This window comes from Eptatretus burgeri, chromosome 7 (genome assembly GCF_056783735.1).
Source record: "Eptatretus burgeri isolate ZD-2024b chromosome 7, Ebu_testis_v1, whole genome shotgun sequence".
NCBI classification, from domain to species: Eukaryota; Metazoa; Chordata; class Myxini; order Myxiniformes; family Myxinidae; genus Eptatretus; species Eptatretus burgeri.
The window spans coordinates 31,312,526-31,333,763 of record NC_140967.1 but is presented as its reverse complement, the minus strand read 5'-3'; the positions used below and the strand labels follow the sequence as shown (position 1 = coordinate 31,333,763).

General features: G+C 43.0%; 1 protein-coding gene across 5 annotated transcripts in view; it reads left to right on the top strand.

Moving 5' to 3' along the window:
* LOC147022955 (uncharacterized) overlaps window positions 1-21,238 on the top strand; it is an 84,573-nt gene that overhangs the window by 51,683 nt on the left and 11,652 nt on the right. For 2 of the 5 annotated variants that reach the window (XR_015059967.1, XR_015059966.1), the window contains 2 exons: window positions 13,416-13,559; window positions 14,077-14,340. Coding sequence is in view for 1 of the 5 variants with exons in the window: in XM_085887951.1 (XP_085744077.1) it covers window positions 13,416-13,559; window positions 14,128-14,234 (251 nt within the window). In the remaining 4 variants the exon portion in view is untranslated. Of the gene's footprint in view, window positions 1-10,087; window positions 13,560-14,076; window positions 17,046-21,238 lie in introns of those variants that run through there. The other 3 variants (XR_015059965.1, XM_085887951.1, XR_015059968.1) reach the window with 3 other exon arrangements.

Here is a 21,238-nt window from a genome sequence, read left to right as displayed (position 1 = left end):
GGTGGTGAATAGCTGTCTTGAAGACCTGGAGGGAAGAGTAAGATTGAAGGGAGTGTGGGAGTTTGTTCCAAATGTGGGGAAAAAGGGAAATGAAAGAGTAAAGGTGAGCAGTGATTCTTGATTTTGGTAGTTTTACGATAAGGGGATTGCTGGTGGACACTGAACGCCAAGAAGAATTATTGGTGGGACATATCTCAGACAGAAAGACCACTGACATGCCTGTGGTCAGAGAGTGATAGACCTAAACACTCGGCCTTATCGTCGGAGATGCCAATAATCCTAAATGCCTTGGTTTCCATGGCGTGAGGACAAGAAAGGTGAGAGGTGGGAACACCAGCCCAGAGGGGAGAGCAGTACTCCATCAGGCTGCAAACGAAAGCTTTGTATGTGGTCTGGAGGTCAGATGTGCCAAGGAAGGACTTTGCATGATGGAGGATGCCCAGTCGACGACAGGATTTGGAGGCCAGCTTGGAAATGTGGTTTTCCCAGGAAAGATCATGGCAGATAGTGATACCCAGAAGCTTCAATGAAAGGACTTATTCAAGAGGATTGTTGCGAAAGTAGATGGGGGGGGGGGTGGGAGGGGTTCCAAATGGTCCTTTTGGAGAGACATAGTGAGAGTGTGAGATTTGTCAGGATTGAAAGACATGTTCCACGTGTTGGACGAGCTTGTGATTTTATCAAGATCTGCAGAGCGTGAAGAGGCTGCTGATTGCCAGGCTGAGGGATGACGGATGGTATGGCAGAGGGTGGAGTCATCAGCAAGGAGATAAAGAGGATTTTCCAGAGACTCAGAGAGATAATTGATGAAAATCAGAAAAAGAACAGGGACCAGAACGCTGCCTTGAGGAACTCCAGCCTGGACAGGAAGAGCGGATGAGAGAACTCCACTGAGGGCGACAGGTTGGCTGTGACAGGAGAGGAAGTCTGCGAACCATGAGTGGAGATGTCCTTGGATACCATTGGAAGAGAGTTTGGTGAGCAGGGCAGGGTGCCAGACTGTGTCAAAAGCACGTGATATGTCTCAGGATATGGCTCTGATTTCATGTCCGGCATTGAGGACCTTCATCCATTGGTGGGAGAGCAGAAGCAGCATATCTAAGGTAGAGTGACCTGGTCTGAATCCAAATTGATGATCGGAAATCAAGCCATTGGAGAAGAGGAAGGATTTAATGTCTGAAATGATGATGGATTCCATAACCTTGCTGATGATTGGGAGAAGGCTGAATGGTCTGGAGTTGCAGGGATCTGTTTTTGCACCATGGAGAGTGGTAATGTTTTCTGATTTCCAAGTAGATAGCAGATGACCTTGAGCAAGTGAGAGGGTGAATAGAACAGAGAGAGGGTGAGCAAGAGCAGCAGAACACGTTTTTAGGACACATGGGCTGATGCTGTCTGGACCACTTGCAAAATCTGAGTCGAGGTTTGACAGCAAGCTCTCCACCTTGTCAGAAGAAAAGGACACAGTCCAGGAACAGCTGCGTGTGACTGGGTAAGTTGGTACATAAAGCTATGGGTTTGGTATGCAAGATTTAGAAACAAACTCTGAGTTTAGGTATTCAGCCTTTTCACATGCAGTGTCAGCTGTGCAGCCATTTTAGGTAAGGGAGGAGATGTTGGTGGAACATCCACCAGAAACAGACTTAACTAGAAGGGCACTCGGTAGAACGCATACCTCCGCCATGTAATGCCTGATCCACGAGAACATATCGGGCCCAATACATTTTTGAAATATCATGCTATACAGTACTATGTCGTTTTTGGGCCTATCTCTCAATGGTGAAAAATCACTTAAAAATTCTAGATCCGGATCTGCGTCTTCACCAAAATCAAATCAATTAATACTTGCCACACACGCAACGTGTCCACCCAGCTTCGTCCGAATCCATCCAAACATGTTGAGATATCCTGCACACAGACAAACAAACAGAGAGAAAGGGGTGAAAACATAACCTCCTTCACCTTTGTTGGCAGAGGTAAAAATATCCAATTTACTTCTAATTTATTAAATGTTCAATTTGATTCCCATTATTTTAAATTACAATTCTTGCAGGTGTTTTTCTGAGCGTTTCTTAAGAAGGAAAGACTGATGTCAGCATATTCCTTCCGAATATTTTCCTTTAGCTCTGCTATACTGCATGGTCTCATGATATAGACAGATTTTAGGTGTTGCCAGAGGAAAACATTCGTGGCTTTCATCTGGACTATGTGTGGGGCATTCTACGAGGCCACGGCATCGTTTCATTCAGTCAGTTTTGGCCAGTAGTATTATAATGTGACGTCACCCTTTGAAACCACACTTTTCTCAATCATGCTAATGGCACGCAATCCAAATGAGGAACCAAAACCTCTTGTAACATTGTGAGGGACGAGCTAGCACTGGAAACATGCTCTTCGTAAAAGTAGAGGTCTAACAGATCGTCACCATGAAAAAGTAGGTCGAGATGGCTTAGCGGAACATCATGTAAAAGTAGAGACCAAACAGAATGTCACCATGAATAACAAAAGGTCCCGACACTGTAATTCTAGAATGATGTTGAACATGAGCTTCATCAGTCCAATTAGGATTCTCATCGGTCCAATATCGGCAATTATGACTTGTTGACTCTCCTGGTCAAATGGAACGAGACTTCATCACTGAAGATGTTTTCAGATAATAATTTTGGTTCTGCATCAAGTCTAATCATTACCCACTCACAAAATTCCATATGTCGATCGACGTCATCTCCACGGAGAGCTTGAACAAAGGTAACTTTAAATGGGTGGTATTTGTTTGCCTTAAAAATCCTTGCAACGGAAGAGCGGCTCATTGACTCGTTTTCTCAACATTTTTTGGGGCTTCTTGCAACCACTGCAGAACATTTTAAGAATTGGAGGAGCAAGGACGACCAGTACAAGGCTTATCAACACTTTACTTACGAATCAATAATTTGGCTTTGGCTTCTCAGGGTGTTTTTCACGGAATGACTGATATGCTTCCCTCTGGCTTTTTCCAGAAATATGTAGCAACAAGTTCTAACTTCTCTTTCTTGGTACAATATAATGAGTCATGACGGTATTTTTTATTTACCTGCAATATAAAAAAACCGACTCAAAAAAGGAGTTTATTAAACTTTAAAAGTAAAATGTCTATTTTTCTTATCGGTCCAGACTTCTGAGACACTGTACACTCACCGCTAATAATCCACTCACTCAATTTTGTTGAGCTGGCAAATCGGCTCGACACTCTATTGCACGAGGTTTTTCCACCTCCCTTGCCTGTCCATCCAAGTTGGGAATCTTTATATCTCTGGCCAACACCAAAAATGCTGAGAGACCGAAGTTGGAGATTGCTTCATGGGTCAATGAGTTCTGGAGCTTTGCTGCAACATTTCACAAACTTTCCTGGTTGATGTTGCTTTTGTGGAGAAAACGGAAACCAGCTTTCACAAATACTTGCAGTGTATGCATCTTAACCAGTTTTGGTGCTGGCAGAAAATCTGATATTACGCTTCTGGCTTCATTTTCTCCCAAAACTATTTGTGTTTGGTCATCCTGTAAAGGTGAGTAAATCATGCAATATCTTTGTTAACTTTATTTTGGCCTCTGAACAATCACAATATACAAAACCAGAAAGGCAAAGAATGAAAGTGATGAGGTGCAACATAGCTTTGCATACCTGAAAACTTTAATATGCTCACATACCATTTCAGAGTTTAAGGTGGCACAATATTCCCAAACTATTGAATGGTTTAAAGAAATTTGGACCACAAATGATGCACTTTGTAGTATTTACCCCTAAGGCTCTTTCCTTTTAATTGTCTGATTATTATTATTATTACTCACAGGGACTCGAACCTCCGTGGTAAAAGCCCTTGCTCGAGAGAATGCCGCATAGTTATTTGGGCGGTGTGTAGGCAACAGACCACTGCCTCAATTGCTCCTGAAAATAAAATAAAAAATAACCTGGGTTTGAAGTAAAAACATGTCCACTGCTGATGTGCATATATAATACTGTTATGTTTGTGGGGTAGATGGAGGAATTTCATCGTAAAGGTAGGATTGTGCAGTGTGGCATGGCCCATGGATGGGTAGGAGACATTTCGATGTGAGTTAAATAGGGAAAACTGTCAGCTTAAAATTGTTACGTGTCACCACATGGGGGGTGGCGCTGTGTTAACTAGGTATCGTTGAAGGATAATTTCTCCCAGTATGTGATTACCCTCTGTGACCTCTTCCTATGTTTTTGCATTTACAAGCCAGGAACAAAATAATTATGTTCTTGGAATATTAACAACAACAACAGAGCCGAACATTTCCGAGCAGGCAAAAACCCTGCCTTCCCGGCTTCGTTCCAGCAAGCCATGCCCCCAAACCTTATGATTGGTTGGTGTGACGTCAGAGAGAACCATGTTCGGAGAGAGACAAGTGGTGTGAGGAATGCGGTGGAGTCAGAGGATTTTGTTTTCTTGTTCTCGACACGACAAGAAAGCTGCCAGATTCGCATTATCGTGTTGTGTGAATTTGCCCGCATGCTGGAGCAAGATGCTAGCTGTTGTCTGTTCAGCTGAGTCATGAAGCTTCTACATTTCTGAGGAGAAGAGAAGGAGAACAAGAGTGCGCCTCGTGGCCTTATCTCGGGGCTTCAGCAATTGTCTTGTCGTATGTTCAAGGACAAAGGCGGTGCCCATTTGCGGCGAGCGGACCTGGTGTTAAGAGAGGAGCGGGGTCGGCATAATCAATCATGAGAAGAAACTGTACGGCGGTTGGTGAGCCCTGGCGTTGGAATACCATCGGTGCGGTTGACCTCCTGTCCATGACCGCAAAGAGCGACTTGGAGCCATTTTTGGGTGCGGTTTCGTGTGTTCTGGCTACGCGGTTCGATTGCCAGGCTCCGAAAAGATCATCTCTGGAAACGCAGCTAAATTCCAGAATAAAGGGAGGATTTTCTTTCATTTTTATCTTTCCCCTGTGTTGAGACGCCTCAAATTAGGTTTTAGTTTACCTCACGTTTCATTACCTCATGCTTTGATTTATTTTTATTATCACACTTTGATTTATTTCCATTATTATTCATTGATTAATGTCCATTAAACCTTCATTTGGAAGATCTATTGTGTTTTTCTATTTGTTGTGGTTTGAGTAAAAACCCTTGTGCTTCTGTCATGGTGAGTGCCTTGCCCACTCCATGAAAGACATTTTACATCCACCAATTAATGATGGCACATGGAATACCAGGTGTAACGTCCATCCGAGGATATTGCATATGCGATGCAACACAGTAACTCCGTCAGAGTACCAGCGCACAATGGGATACTTCTTTTGAAAGGTACTGTATGATCATCAATGTCTACAATCAAATGGCAGCACATGAGATATTTGTTTTGATATCGCCTTCAATAATGACATGTACTTCTTGATGTAAGAGCCTTTTCGACAAATGAATGAGAGTGGCAGTTTTTAGTTGGGCCCAACTCAGCCAGCAAATGAAAGCAGGCAAAATGATTCAGAGGAAAGAACCCCACTTCTGAGTCATCCTGCATCCGAGAGTTACAGCATAAAATGCAAGTCTATTTATTATTTTATTTATAAGTTAAAATTAAACCCAATATGACGCATTACTACAAAGTGATCATAAATGCACCTCAGAATGGAAAGCCACCTGGTGTGCACAACAGTATAAGATGCAAGGATAAAAGGTGAACTGGTGTTACCTGTTCACCAGACCAGTTATGGCGCACTCATAATTCCCCCCCCCCAAAAAAAGTCATAAATGAGCCAGTTTGTTTTTTTTGAATTGACAAACCAAAAATGAAATTTGGAATTCTCTTGAGAGCACCTGAGTTATCCCACACTTGGAATTCAAATTTTCGAGACTTCTGCCTTCAAGAGATATTTAAGTCAACTTTCTTGCAACCGACAGATATAATTGGAACCCATGAGGATTGAAAATGGAGATGCGCTGCTTTTGACACAGTTGAACATAATATACTAGTTGACCATCTTCAATCTTGTTTTTGGGTGTCTGTATCTGCTTTTGAATGGTTTAACTCTTATCTTACATCTCCTACAGCTACATGCGCTGTAAGTAATAATATTGGCTATTTAACAAACATTTTTTTGTTTCTTTAGAGGAGCGAGGTTTTGTGGATTCTGTCTCTAATTTTGTGAACAAAATGTTCATCAAGTTTAAGTTTTCTGTAAACAGTTTTAATGCATGTTTTAACAGAGTTGTGGAAGTCCTGGATAATAGGATTAAGTTTTTTAGTGGTGGGGGCTTGCTTTCACTGGGTCGGTCTCAACTAGTGTTCAACAAGCCGAGTGTTTGAAAAGACATTCGGGATCCTCCATGATAGCTACGTAATAACTCCAGCTGATAAGGCTGCTAATAATTTTGTTGTGATTTGTAAAAAGTTTTATGTAGAGGTTTTATTAAGAGAGTTCGGCATTGATATGGTTACTTTCACTAGTATAGGAAATAGCACATATGTTACTTGTCATAAGTTGCTCCAAGATATTATCTCTGAGCATCAGGAAATTTTAGTTAATTTCAGTGATAAATGTAAAGAGGTAAATCTTTGTATTCCTCGACTTTTCTAGATCCCTAAGCTTCACAAGAACCCACACAAGTATAGGTTTATAGTGGGTGCCAGGCAGTGTTCTACCAAGCAGTTATTGGTTTCGTTAACTCAGGATTACAGGTTGTTAGGGAACAGCTCAGGAAATATTGTTTAGCAATTGAGGAGAATTCTGGTATCAACACTTTTTGGAGCATTAATTCTTCTTTAGAATTCTTAGATAGGATTAGATGTCTCAATATCAAGTTAGTTGAAGTTTTTGATTTTTTAACTTTATATACAAATTTGGATTTAGTACTCATGAGGGATTCACTCTTTAAAGTAATTGAGAAGGTTTTTTTTAAACTCTTTCATAAGTTTTTATATGTCAGGTTTGATAGAGCATTCTTTTATAAAAATAAATATTCAAGTTTTCATTGTTTTGAGAAGCAGAAGTTAAAGGATGCTGTTAATTTTACTTTATTTGATACTTTTGTTGCTTTTTATGGGATAATGTTTCAACAGATGAAGGGAATTCCCATGGGTGGGAAATGCAGCCCCCTGACGAGCGGACATTTTTCTTATTTTCTGTGAATTTTCATTCATGCAGAAACTGATGAATGAGAAAAAAAAAATTAGGATCAGCTAAAATATTATCTCATACATGTCGTTGTATAGATGATATTTGTGTGGTTAACTGTAATTTTTTTGAGAGGCAGCTTCACAAGATTTATTGAGATAGCCTGATTGCAAACAAGAGTGGTAATGATTGTACTCTTTCGGCAGATCGGGATGTGTTGGTTGGAGTTGGACAGAATGGCTTTAGTACAAGTGTGTATCATAAAGTTGATGATTTCAGTTTCCCTGTAGTCTTGCACACCTTTCCAGGTTGCAATGTACTAATTAAAATGGGTTACATTGTCTTTTCATCTCAGCTACTTAGATTTACAAGAATTTGATCAGTCAAAGATGATTTTGTGGAACGTGCTGAGAAGTTTTTTTTCCATCATGTGAAACAGTGGAGATTTGGCTGATTGTTTGATCAGGTCTTGTGAGAATGTCTTTCCACTCCATTGTCACCTTTTATTTAAGTTTGGTTCGTTTTCGTGTAAATGAGTTCCAATTAGATGAAAATACAATAAAAAATATATTATTTATAAAATACATGATAAATAAGCATTAAAATAATTTGTTGGTGGTTGCTTGGTTATGCAGTACGGCATGTTAAAAGTGGTTCTTAATGACAATTTGAATATTTCAATGACATTTTGAGTCGATGGTTAGATGGAGGTGTTGTGTAATGGATATGTCTACAAGTTAAAGTGTTTATTGTTTAATATATTAACATATCAAGTGGTGTGTTTTTAAAGTTAGTCATACGTAGTAATACTTTAAATAAAAGTAATAATGCAATAAGTTTGAATAAAGATATTGCATTGCTGTATTGACTGACTGTCTGGACACAACTTTGAAGTTGTGGGTCCATTGATGTTGAGTGATGTACTGATGTGGACCTACGGCCGGGATTATGTATCTGTTGTTTGGAGAGGTTCTGGGATGAAAGGATCGAAACCTCGATGAAAGACGCTGCTCAGCTGATGATCCGGGCAGTTGGGAAATCAGTAAATTGCTTACAAGTTAAGGTTATAACTTCAAATAAAATATCTTTTGTAAGTACTTACCAGTACATAATACATCCGTGTGTGTGTGTGTGTGTGTGTGTGTGTGTGTGTGTGTGTGTGTGTGTGTGTGTGTGTGTGTGTGTGTGTGTGTGTGTGTGTGTTATGTCTGGCTTTCTTCTTGGGACTATGTGGCAGTAATTGGTCTCTATTTTGATATATACTTGTTTATTGAACATGACGATCTACTCTCTTTTCATGTCACTCGAGAATTAAAATTTTGATATCCATGAAATTTATGAAACTTTTTGTGGCTAAGAGCTGGTCATTGTTCCCTCATTCATCATTTACATGCTTCAGCCTCAGATAATGAAACTTTGGGGTCACTACCACTTTAGAGTCGTGGCAACTGCTTCCATCGGTGCTTCTTCAGACCTAACACTTTGATACTTTCCATGCATTACTAAAATCAGCAAATCCATTTTCTATCTGCACAATCTTTCCTAGATCACTCGTGTCTGAATCAAAGGAAAACTGAAACTTTGTTTCCTGTTCGCATAACATCACCCTTTAGTTGCTCGAATCACTTTCAACAGGCTTGCCTGGGTCTTCTCAAGTCCTCACAACTCATCCAGACTATAACAGCCAGGCTTGTAAAGTTGATCACATCACTCAATTTCTCAAAACATTTCAGTGGAGTACATTGACGTGTACTCTGTTGTCTATACTTTATGTGCTGCCCAAGCACTTTCTTTGGTTCGGGTTACAATCCTGGATGGGTCACCACTCCATCGCATGATACAAAACTGAGTGTTCAGGGATTTGTAATTTGTTTACTGTGCTGCCGACAACTCACCTACTCTTTGCGAAGGACACCTTGTGATCTTCAATGTCTATTAGGTTCAGCAAATGGGACACGCGACTCAACGTCCACCCAAGGGATAGGGCACAGGTTGATGCTTCACTCTGCATGCCAAACACCAGGATGACAGTTTATAGCTGGGTTTGGACTTAAACCCAAGCTAGACAGCTCGGAAGTGTGTGTGCATCTCCTTGGATTATCCTGCCAACCCACACCAACATATATACTTTAAAATACCATTTGGTGTCTGCCTATTCTTCTGACTAATTACACCTTCCACCTCCACGAGAATGATATGGTCCATCAAAAGGAATCTCCTGGTCCTTCCTTGCTCTTGGATTTTATAATCATTTCTTATGCAGCTTATGGCTGCTGATCGCATCATTGCAGGGACAGTGGGAGCACAGATGTGTCGCTGATGCAGTTCCCCTTGTTGCCAGTAAGCTGGTGCTCATTTTTCTGACCTTGGAAGGATGACAGGCTGAGTCGACCCATCTGGCATCATTTAATGTAACAATGATAGGGTCTCGAACTCAAGCCCCTCAGATCTGAAACCAGCCACCTTAACCGTTAAGGCAACACCAGGCTTTGCTCTTGCATGGAGACTGTTAATTAAACACCAAGGTCAGCACCAGATGGCGACAAAGTTAAGGTTTCTCTAAAAACCCGTTCATCTTGAGATTCCGTGCAGTGTCAGCTTTTTAAGGAGATTCTGGGAACCTGACGCCAAAAATAAAAACAAAGTAGAAAAACAAAAGTATTTTTGTTCTCATTACTGTCAAACGTGATAAATGTATTAATTAAGTGTACAATGGGAATTTTAGTTTGCAGACGTTAACAATTGTTCATTTTAACCCCTTTGGTGGTGCCAATTGTGTTTTTTTTAAATAAAAAAAAATGAACTTTGCAGATTTGACTGAACCATGATGTCTTGGTGATGTTTCATCTCTAGTTATTGTACACTCTGGGAAATGAAGGGCCACGCTTAGTGTTTTCAAATTGCCATTGGGATCATTCATCGTGAGGAAGTCTGCACATCATTTTGTACAATCACATGATTCAATCGCACAATGTGAAGGTAGGATGACGTCACTAAAGCACTATTGCCATTGGCAACCTATTGTGCAACTACATAGAACCAAGTGAAAGGGCGTGCGCGCGCGCGCGCACACACACACACACACACACACACACACACACACACACACACACACACACACACACACACACACACACACACACACACACACACACACACACACACACACACACACACACACACACACACACACACACACATTTGGCAAAAGACTTTCACGAACTGGGTGGCCTAGCCTGATGTTCGACTGAAGATGATTTCGGCAGGAATTTATAATTTGTTCAGGATGCTCGTGATAACTCGCCTTCTCTTGCAAAATATACTGTGGGATCCTTAAAATCCACCAACGGCCATTACTGGCAGATGGATCCTCTACTTAACAAGTTCTTTGATGGACGGTGCACACATTGATGCTTCATACTGCCTGTGAAACACCAACATGACATTGTATGGTGGGTCGAGATTCGAACCATCCATCCATCCCTTGGGACCATACCCTGAACAGAGCGTCGGTGCTGCCGAAGCAGTCTCCTGGGCTGTTGGGCACAAACCTGGATGGGTCGCCACTCCAATGCAGGATACTCGAATAGCTAGATCAGCCCAGCAAGCTGGCACTCATCTCGCTGACCTAAGAAGGACGACAGACCGAGTCAACCCCACCTGGTATCAACTCAACGGCCAAGTAGGATCCGAACTCAGGACCCTAGGATCCAAAGCCCATCACCCCAACCATCAAGCCAACACGATGCATATCAGGGTATGGTACGAATATAATCAAAATAAAGACCAATTACTGCACCGTAGTCCCAAAATGGAAGCCAGACATAGCGCGCGCGCGCGCACACACACACACACACACACACACACACACACACACACACACACACACACACACACACACACACACACACACACACACACACACACACACACACACACACACACACACACACACACACACACACTGTACTGGTTAAGTACTTAAAGGTTAGTGGTTCAGGTGGCAGGCTTGGGATCGCAGGGTCCCGAGCTCGAGCCCTGTCATCCGCCGAACCAACACCAGGCGGGGTTGACCCAGCACGCCATCCCTCTGAGGCCGGCGAATTGAGTTCCAGTGTACTGGTAATTGGACATTGCATCAGTGGTACCCTCATAGTCGGTGGCAGTGGCGATGCACCGTTGTTCATCGGCAGTTGAGAGCATGAAATCATGCCACCACAATAAGTGGATCGAAGAACAACTCATGATTTGCCTTGTTGCTCAACAGGTCACAAAATGTAAAAGGCACAGAAAGAGCCCCCATTGTGGTTCAATCCACATCCTCTGTTACCATTCCCATAATTTCATAATAATTAAAAAAAAAGATTTCCAAAAGCTATTTTATTTGAAGTTATAAACTTAACTCAAAAGCAATTTACTAATTTCTCAACTGCCCGGATCATCATCTGGGCACCGTTTTTCATCGACGTTGCTATCCTTTCAGCCCAGATCCTCTCCAAGCCGCAGATCCACAACCCTGGTCGCCTGTCCACATCAGTAGATTACTCAACATCAATGGACCTCAAAGTTGTGTCGGATTCGAACCAAGGCCAAACAAGTCAGAGACGAGTGTGCATATCGTGTATTTGTCCTGATTTATTCTTCGATGATGATATTCATTCAATTATATTTTTTTTATTCTGAAGGAGTGGAAATGTTTCTTCCTGATGAGATGTTTTTCCATCATCATTTTGATTGGGTTTTTAAAATGTAGTGGAAAAGATTGAAAATCCAATGATGCCCTATCTGTGTGGCCTCTTTGAATGGAGTTTGATTGTTAACGGCATAGAGCATCCTCACACATGTTATGGCACACCTGAGGTGCACACAAATCTTGTTTGCTTGTTGTCAGTATATACGACTGGCAAGGCATGCATTTAAAGCCCAGGAAATGTGAGGCATGAAAGAGTCTTGGGTTGGAATAAGCAAATTGGCAGCTCATGATTTGCCTTGTTGTTCAACAGGTCACAAAATGTAAAAGGCACAGAAAGAGCCCCTCATCTGGTTCATTCCACATCCTTTGTTACCGTTTCCATAGCCACGAGTGCTTTCCATGGAGAAAAATTGAACCAACTCGGAGCAGACGATATTCTTGAGATGTGATGTGTATTGGCTGAAATAATGGAGGGGGTGCTCAACCTGGCAGTGTCTCGGTGCATGCACAGCCATGACTCGGGCTGAGCAACATTTCGTCTTTAACCCATAAAGGAGTACAAAACAATTTGGAGGTGAAAGACACTGAGCAGATGTGCCTCATGCGATGCCTCATATCATCATGTGTTCACTATCATAGGTTTACGACAATGATGTCAGTATCCGTCCCACTTTCAGAAATCTAGTGGAACCATGAACCAAAAGTGATAACTGAAAATAAGGAAGTAATGCTCACATGTGACCAGTTGATCCCATCGAGAGTGAACATCGAAAACAAAGCATTGTGACCGGATATTGTACTGAGGTACAAAAAGGTAAATAAGGCATTGCTAATTGAGGCGTCGGAACCCTGCGACTTTGGCCTAAACAATGCAGAAATCAAGAAAATGACCAAAAATCAAGATCTCAAAAATGAAGTGAAAATATCCTGGAAGCTGAAGAATGCTAAAATTATTCCAGTGATAATTTGAGCAACGGGAATAATAAAAACAGAACCTTACGGAGATCTTAAAAACCATCCCTGGGAATATTACTACAAATGAACTGCAGTTGGAAGCCGTCATCCGGGTATGTGTCGATCCTCAAAAGAGCTCTCGTATCAAAACTTTGAGAACAATTTACCTTCATGGTTTGGTCCATGAATCATGACCTCTTACCAAAACGGAGGTGGATACTTTGAGAGCTGGGAGGACTCGGTTCCACCTTCTGGAATCCGTATATGGAGATAACAAGCGAACACACACACACACACACACACACACACACACACACACACACACACACACACACACACACACACACACACACACACACACACACACACACACACACACACACACACACACACACACACACACACACACACACACGTATATCTGTGTTACAATACTACAATGGGTCAACTTTATGATCCTATCTCTGTTGGCACACTGGCATAAAGCATCTTCACATTATGCTCTATGCCAGTGTTTAGGGTCAGAGGTCACGATTCATCACCTTCACTGGTCTCAAATGCTTCACAGTGACTTTCTCTTTTGCCATTGATTATGTTGAATTTCCCTTGACTTTATTTAGGTGTTCTTATTGATGGAAAATCGGTCTGGCAGAAAAGGAGAGTGGAATGAAAAAGGAGGAGGACAAGGAAGTAGGCGAAAGAAGAGCGAGGAAAATGGTGACGGTGGAGGAAGAACTTGATGGAGCATTTTTTGGGGGGATTTCCACAATGTCCAAGTACCAACGGTCTGTATCAGGTAGGTTGATAGTGATTTAAGCAATATGGCTTGAAAGCTGAGGTTATTTATCCGTACAAAAAGGGAAATTGTATATTTACCCCATGCACGTGAAGAAAAAAGTGTGGTTCAGTAATTTGTTCACTTCTGTTGATGTCTGTCTGTCCTTTTATGAGTCTAAAAACATCGGTTTATGATCGAGAAACAACTTCATTTTAATTGAATGTTATATTTTGAACACTAATCGGAAAACAAACCTGTAGTTTTGCAGTACTTTGGCTCTGAATTTGTCCCGATTATGAATGCGCAGAGAGGAGTGAAATGTTTTTTTTAATTCTGTCTGTCTGTCTGTCTGTCTGTCTGTCTGACAATCAAATAAAATTGAAAATAATTCCAAACAGAAAACTTACTGTTTTTAAGGACGTCATAAAGGACAAAAACAACAGGCATGAATAATTAATGTAACGTGTTAGATAAGGTGGTGTACTAGATACTGCATCAATGGTGGTTGTGTTTTTCTTTCGGCTGCTCCCGTTAGGGGTCGCCACAGCGGATCATCCGTTATGATCCGCATACTGATTTGGCACAGGTTTTACGCCGGATGCCCTTCCTGACGCAACCCTGGTCGCCTCTTACGGCACAGAGATAAGGATTGGGTTTCACCATGATTCCAGGCTGCCCTACACCCTCTCATAGCGCGGCTCAGCGCAGAGCTCCCGTCCTCAAGCGATCCTCCAACCCAATCCTCCGAGTCACCGGATTACAGGCGCACGCCACTACGCCTGGTACTGCATCAATGGTGGTAAACTTCCAAATGTTTTTTTTCTAAACCTTTAAAATATTTATTTTATATAAATTGAATTATATACTTTAACACTGTAAAACACAAATCACCTTTTTGGCACTTTCAAAACCCTTCCTTCAGTCGTACTTGGACTAAATATTATGGAATTTTATGCTTTCTTGACCAATCAATTTTTCTTCTCCCGACCCATGTTCTTGTTATATTATATTTTTATTTTAGTTGTATGATTATTATATTTATCTTAAGACTGCATGGGGCAATGGGGTCTGTGAAATCTTTGTTTTTTTCTTTTTTCTAGTTTATATTGTGACTAGGAAGAGGACACGTGCCAAGTGACAGGAAAAGCTAGCAAGAGTATCCATCCCCAGGGATGAGAAAACTTTAAGTTAATCTATCCATTCTAATAAAAGGCCGTGTGTGTGTGTGTGTGTGTGTGTGTGTGTGTGTGTGTGTGTGTGTGTGTGTGTGTGTGTGTGTGTGTGTGTGTCCTCCATGACTCCAAAACCATAAAACCTAGTATTTATAGCATGAGTGGTAGCAAATGGATTTCAGACATTAATTTGTTTCCATCTTCACTGTTATTCTATACAGAATCATTTTGATGAGACAGTATGAATCTTAATTAATGCTCCACCGCATGTCTGCCTTCCCTTCCTCTCACCTCACACTGTCTTCCCTTCCCCCACCCCTCCTCACTCCCCCTCTCTCCTCTCTCTTTTCCCCTCCACCTCTTCACTCTCCCCGCTCTCTCTCCTCCACCCATCTCTCCCTCTTCCTCCTCTTTTTCTCTGTCCCCCCTTTAGTATTACCGTCAGCGAAGCGATGTTTGGTGTTTGCTCGTCAATTTAAATCATATTTCATGGACTTTGAAAAGGTCAATTGTGTTGCACTGTTGGTTTCACACAGAACCAAAGCTCTGAGCTACTTATACCACCCACTCTGCAAAATGGTGGTGCAACGTATGGCAGCAGAGGTTGGATTTGTCTCACAAGAGGGCAAAATATCCTGGTTGTGAAATAAAATTTGGCATCATCATTATTTATGCCTGTTCCCCCCGTAATTAAAAAGTGAATGTTGAGCTTTTAAATGCAGCATGAGAAGCGGCCGCCATAAACGGGAAACAGACAGACAGACAGACAGACAGACAGACAGACAGACAGACACATGGCCAGACACCATGGTTCACAATATATAATAGATGACTTCCTTTCCAAGGAACTTCAAAACAGAAAGAGACTATTTGTTCCATGAACAAATGGTTACAATGGTTAGGTAATTAGGTAATGAACAAATGGTTACAAAATGGTACAATGGTTACAATGGCTGCCGATGTTTTTCTTTTTAATAAAAAAAAATCACTTCTAACTATACGCCTCCGGGAACCACGTGTTTCTGTTGGAATTGTTTGTACTCCCTGCGTTTGCCAATCCAAATTCACCATTCATCTCACGATTTTTCTTCAACCGTTCTTTTACCTAATCTTATGCAATCTTTATCAAAAAAATAACCGACTTAAACCTACACCTACTTAAATCTACTTCCTCCAAACCCCTCACCTGTTATCCCCTCTCCTTACCCCTCCCATTTTGACCCCCATCCGACCTCCACTCTTGGCACCTGTTCTCTGTCTTCTGCTTCAGTATCAGCTCCTCTGTTGTCCCAAAGTGTGTGGTGCTCTAACATTTGTGGGCTCCATTCTAACCGAACATGTCTCCCTCTCTCAATCCCAACACTTGTCAACACCACAAACATGCTCCTTCTTTCCCCACATCTCACCTCCCCCTCTTCCCAACCCCTCAAATCTTGTACTTCATCCTGCCCAATCCCTTCTTCACGATACCACCACCAAGTCTCATCTTTCCCCTCTCCCAACCTCTCCCATCGCCCTCCTGCTCCTTGGCCGTGCCTGCTCTTATCGTCTCTCCTCCCTCTCAAAGTTTCCCTCTCAAAGCAACCTTAACACTCTTCCCCCTCCAAGCTTCTCTCTCACCTTTCTCAAAAACTCACCACTCACCCTTCTCCCTCCAATCACCTGATCACTCCCCCTTCTCAAAGTTGCACCCACCCTCACATCGACAAAGCTGCCTCCTTCCCCTCCCCTCTCTCGTCCATCTCATCCCTCCACCTCCTCCAATCTTCAACTACCTTCTGCCCCCTCTTTTATTACTCCCCATTGTACCTCAAACCATCACCACCGAGTCTTTTCTCCTCCTCATCCGGCCCCTTCCCTAGCTCTTCTGCAATCCCCCACACACAACTCTCCTTACCTCCCTTCCTCCTCCTACCCTCCCCCTCCCCTCCCCTGCACCCAAAACGTCCTCCCTCCCTCTTCATTAACAGTGTGGACTTCAAATATCCGGGGCCTTTGCTCAATCCTGACAGATCTTTCCATACAGGTTGCCACTGACAAACCAGACATAATCTGCCTAACAGAAACTTTCCTCCCTCAAGACGTGTCTGACTCCCAAGTATCTCTCCCTGGTTACTCCCTCCTCCGGTATGACAGACCTGAGCCTCGTCCTGATGGAGGAGTTGCTCTCTTCATCAAAGACTATATTCCTCACTCTCCATGCACTGCCCTCTCTCCCCCACACCCCCAGGAATACCTCTGGCTATGGCTTCCCCTCCACTCCCACCTCATGTTAACATGTGTGTTGTACAGTTTACCAAACAGTGACATGCCTAGTGTTGGCTTAAGGGTTAGGGTGGTGGGCTTGGGATCCTCGGATCCTGAGTTCAAATCCCACTTGGCTGTTGAATTAATACCAGGTGGGGTTGACTCTGCCTGTCATCCTTTCGAGGTCGGCAAAATGAGTGTCAGCTTGCTGGTATCCTGTGTTGGAGTGGTGACCCGTCCAGGATTGTGCCCAATAGCCCCGAAGACTGCTTAGGCAGCACCAACACTCTGCACAGAGTATGGTCCCAATGGATGGATAGATGGAAACAGTGATGACTCCATTTACACCTCGCTCACCAACAACATGGACCAACTTCTATCCTCTCACCCAACCCTCTCTTCCTCATATGTGGTGACTTCATTTGCCATCATGCCAGTTGGCTGTGTGTGAGTACCTCTCTCACCTGCCATGGCACTTCAGCAAAAGACTTCTGTGACTCATTGGGACTGACACAATCTGTCAACTCCTGACCCAGATCTCAACCAACGGTATGCCATCTCTTTTGGATCTGATTTTGACCAATTTCAATGAAAAGATCTGTTGTTCTTCCTCCACTCCAATCCGTTCATCTGACCACGTCCTTGTCAAAGTAGACATTGCTTTGGCTGTTATGAGAGAACCAACTCAGTGCTGTTGAGTCTGGCATTTCATTCAGGCCGACTGGCAGGGTCTCCATGCAGCCATCAAACTTCTCGACTGGTCTCCATCTCTACTTTCTCCAACATCAACTTGTCCTGGGATTAATTTCAAAGTAACTTGTTCTCCCTCATGCACAGATTTATTCCCTCTCGTGTTCAGTTGTCCTACCCTTCCTCCTGCCCATGGATCACTGAAGCTTGTGGTGAGGCAGTTGTCCTGAAACAACTTTCCTTTGCCTCATGGAAAGCAAACCCAACTGAGGGTAATCTCAGTTCCTTCTATAAAGCTCAGAACAAGTGTGTTTCTACCATCAGGAGAGCCAGAAAACGTCTTTCTAATCTCAAGTCTGAACTCTCAAACCTATCTCCCTCCTCCAAATCCTGGTGGCGTCTATTTAAGTCTGTTCTGTTATATGTTCCATCTCCATCCCCTCCCTTATCTCAAATGGCTGCACTGCTGATACCGCACGTCAAAGAGCTGAATTCCTAAACTCCGTGTTCACATCTAAATCTTGTGGCTGAAACCCATCGATTTCTGAAGCCACCTTTCTCGGTCACACGTAGCTGTCTCTGGACTCTATTAGTCCAGCAGCCATTTCTCATATGAGGCCAAAGAAGGAAATTCGTTCAAAACCCCCTACAGAAAAGGTTTGACTTGACAGGATGGTAGAATAGACCCTATAGAACACCTCCAGGTAGTATGTGGTTTCAAATTGTGGTATCATTAAAATTCTACAGGCCATTATACATACCAAGGGTACTTACCAAGAGGGTCACTGTGGGCTCGCAAAATTTAGGGGGAGGGGTAACGTAAACGTGAATATCTTTGTCTAGACTCAACCAATTTTCAATATTGAGGTATCATTGGCTTCCTATTATAATTCTCTATCAGAGTATGTACAGTTATTTGAAAATGGCCTTTGCCATGGCATCACCAAAGCTAAAATATCACACTAATTCAAACTTTCTGACATTTTAGATTGTGTTCTCGTATGAAGGTGAATGGTGTTTCTCAATTACTACCGGTATGTATACATTTTGGAAATCAAACGCTTAAGAAAGTATTGTTCTGCAGAAATTCATATACATCCAGAGGCACGCATAAAGAAAACTGCAACTGTTATTTTTAGCTTTCGTCTTTTACTAGTGTACAACAACACGGAAGCACATCCATCAGAGCCGAGCATAATACTTGTCTTTGACAACACGGAAGCTACTCAATCATCATAGTGGATGGTAATAGTTATCATCGTCAACACTGGGAGCTGTGCATGACAACACAGAAGCACATTAGTGAGAGCGAATCATAATAGTAGTGCATGGTTGCACGGAAGCACATTCGCCAGAGCGGTTTGTAATATTTGTGTCTGGCAACAAGGAATCGCATTCGCCATGGAAGCATGAAGATGTCATCTGTCGTAACTTTGAGTCAGCGTCTTCTTCACCACTGGATTCAAAGATTGTTCTTGGATTTTCACAAGTTTCTTCGGCCAAACGTGCACACGCTTCTGTGCATGGCATGTGGTTGGTTCTGCATGTGCAGTCGGCTCGGCGACATAGAGACTTCTTGCAGTGACAGACAGTCAGCTCCGGAAGACCCCGTGGTGCTGGATCTTTGGTCGTGAGCACAGGCTGCAGGGCACCATCCTGAATTTTCCAGCCATGTCCAGCTGCTGGTGGAAGGCTCTGTGTCGGCTCCAATGCTCTCTTCCATACATCGGCCTGGTATTTTCCTCGCTTCATATGTTGCTGTAAGCTGTCAAATGTATTGGGGAGATTTTCATTTCTTTGTCCCTTTTGACAGAACTGCCAGTATCTCACATTGTTCACTTTCTTCCCAGCCCCCTTGGTTGTTGAGCACATTGCACATATGAAGGCTTCGCATGCTTCTGAAGTGCTGTTGCTGAGCTCGGGTTCTTCTCCAAGCTGTCCCAGACTGGTCTGATGCTCTTTACTGTCAGGTAAGACATTGAAACCCTTTTTCTTGCCGAGTCCTGAGAGTGCACTGTTTGAATCGCACCCAGTGAGTGCGTGGAAGCCGAGTGAAGCATTACACAGCTCAGGTCCTAGTTTGTGTGCCAAGCTGTGGATAGGAATATACCTAGCTTTATCCTTGATTCCAGTCCGAAACCACAGCTCCTGTCACTGGAGTTTTCTGTAGTGAGTGGTGCAGAGGACAGCCACATCTGTGTCAGGTGATTGAATCACAATCCTATTGTGATAATGAGAGGCATGTTTTGCATGTAGCAATATTTGTGTGTCTGCCTCTTCATGATCTGACTTGAGGAGAACCAGTTCTTCGCAGTGCCCTCTGATGACTAGCACAGACTTCTGCGGGTTCTTGAAACCACCACCGATGACTAGGTGTTGACCATCAAGCAGAGTGTCTGCCCCCATGTGGCACCATGTGTCTGCCAAGAAGGCACACAAGTTGACTTTGTTTTCTACATTTCCAATGTATTTGATCACTGCTTTGGAATAGGAGCGGCTAGCCCTTGGATTGTCACCTCTAAGGCTGCAGATGTTCCTCATGTCTCTCGCTCCCCAGCTTTGATCGAGAGGCTGGAGTACCGGTCGAAGATAACATCAACTCGCTGACAACCATTCCGATGTAGAGGGGCAGTAACCAGGCTGTAATACTTGGATGCTATTTCACCGAAGTTTGCAACACCAGCAGACTTTGTCATCTGTGCCAGCGCCGTTGCATCGACAATGTGGGTCATAGACATCTGGCTGGTTGTGACTTGTGGCAGTTTTGGATGGACATCTACCTTCTTCTCTAACTCAGCAATGAGTACGCTCTTGTTGGTCTTCCTCAAGCTGCCATCGTAATGGGCCAGAGATAATGGCACTGTTGATAACTTGTAGCTGAGGAGTTCTCTCAGATTGATGTCCCTTGACTTTCCTGTGATCAGAAGGTGGCCAAAGAGTTCACGGTCAGCACTAAGAGTGATAACTTTCTCATCAGTTAGCTTCACTGTTTTCTTCTTGCTTAGTGTGGCAAATGTTTTGATCTTCAGGTTTGGCAGGGAATCCCAAAATGTCACTTCAAATGTCTCGACAAAGATATTCTCGTTTACGTTACCCCTCCCCTAAATTTTGCTAGCCCACAGTGACCCTCTTGGTAAGTACCCTTGGTATGTATAATGGCCTGTAGAATTTTAATGATACCACAATTTGAAACCACATACTACCTGGAGGTGCTCTATCGGGTCTATTCTACCAATCTATCAAGTCAAACCTTTTCTGTAGGGAGTGTGGAACGATTTCATTGTTTCAGGTCCTTGCTCCTGGACTCTGTGTCCTTTTCTCCTGACAAGGTGGAGAGCTTGCTGTCAAACCTCGACTCAGATTCTGCAACTGGTCCAGACGGCATCAGCCCACGTGTCCTAAAAACCCGTTCTGCTGCTCTTGCTCACCCTCTCTCTGTCCTATTCACCCTTTCATTTGCTCAAGGTCATCTGCCATCTGCTTGGAAATCAGCAAACATAACTGCTCTGCATAAAAAAGGTGCAAAAACAGATCCCTGTAACTACAGACCAAACAGCCTTCTCCTAATCATCAGTAAGGTTATGGAAT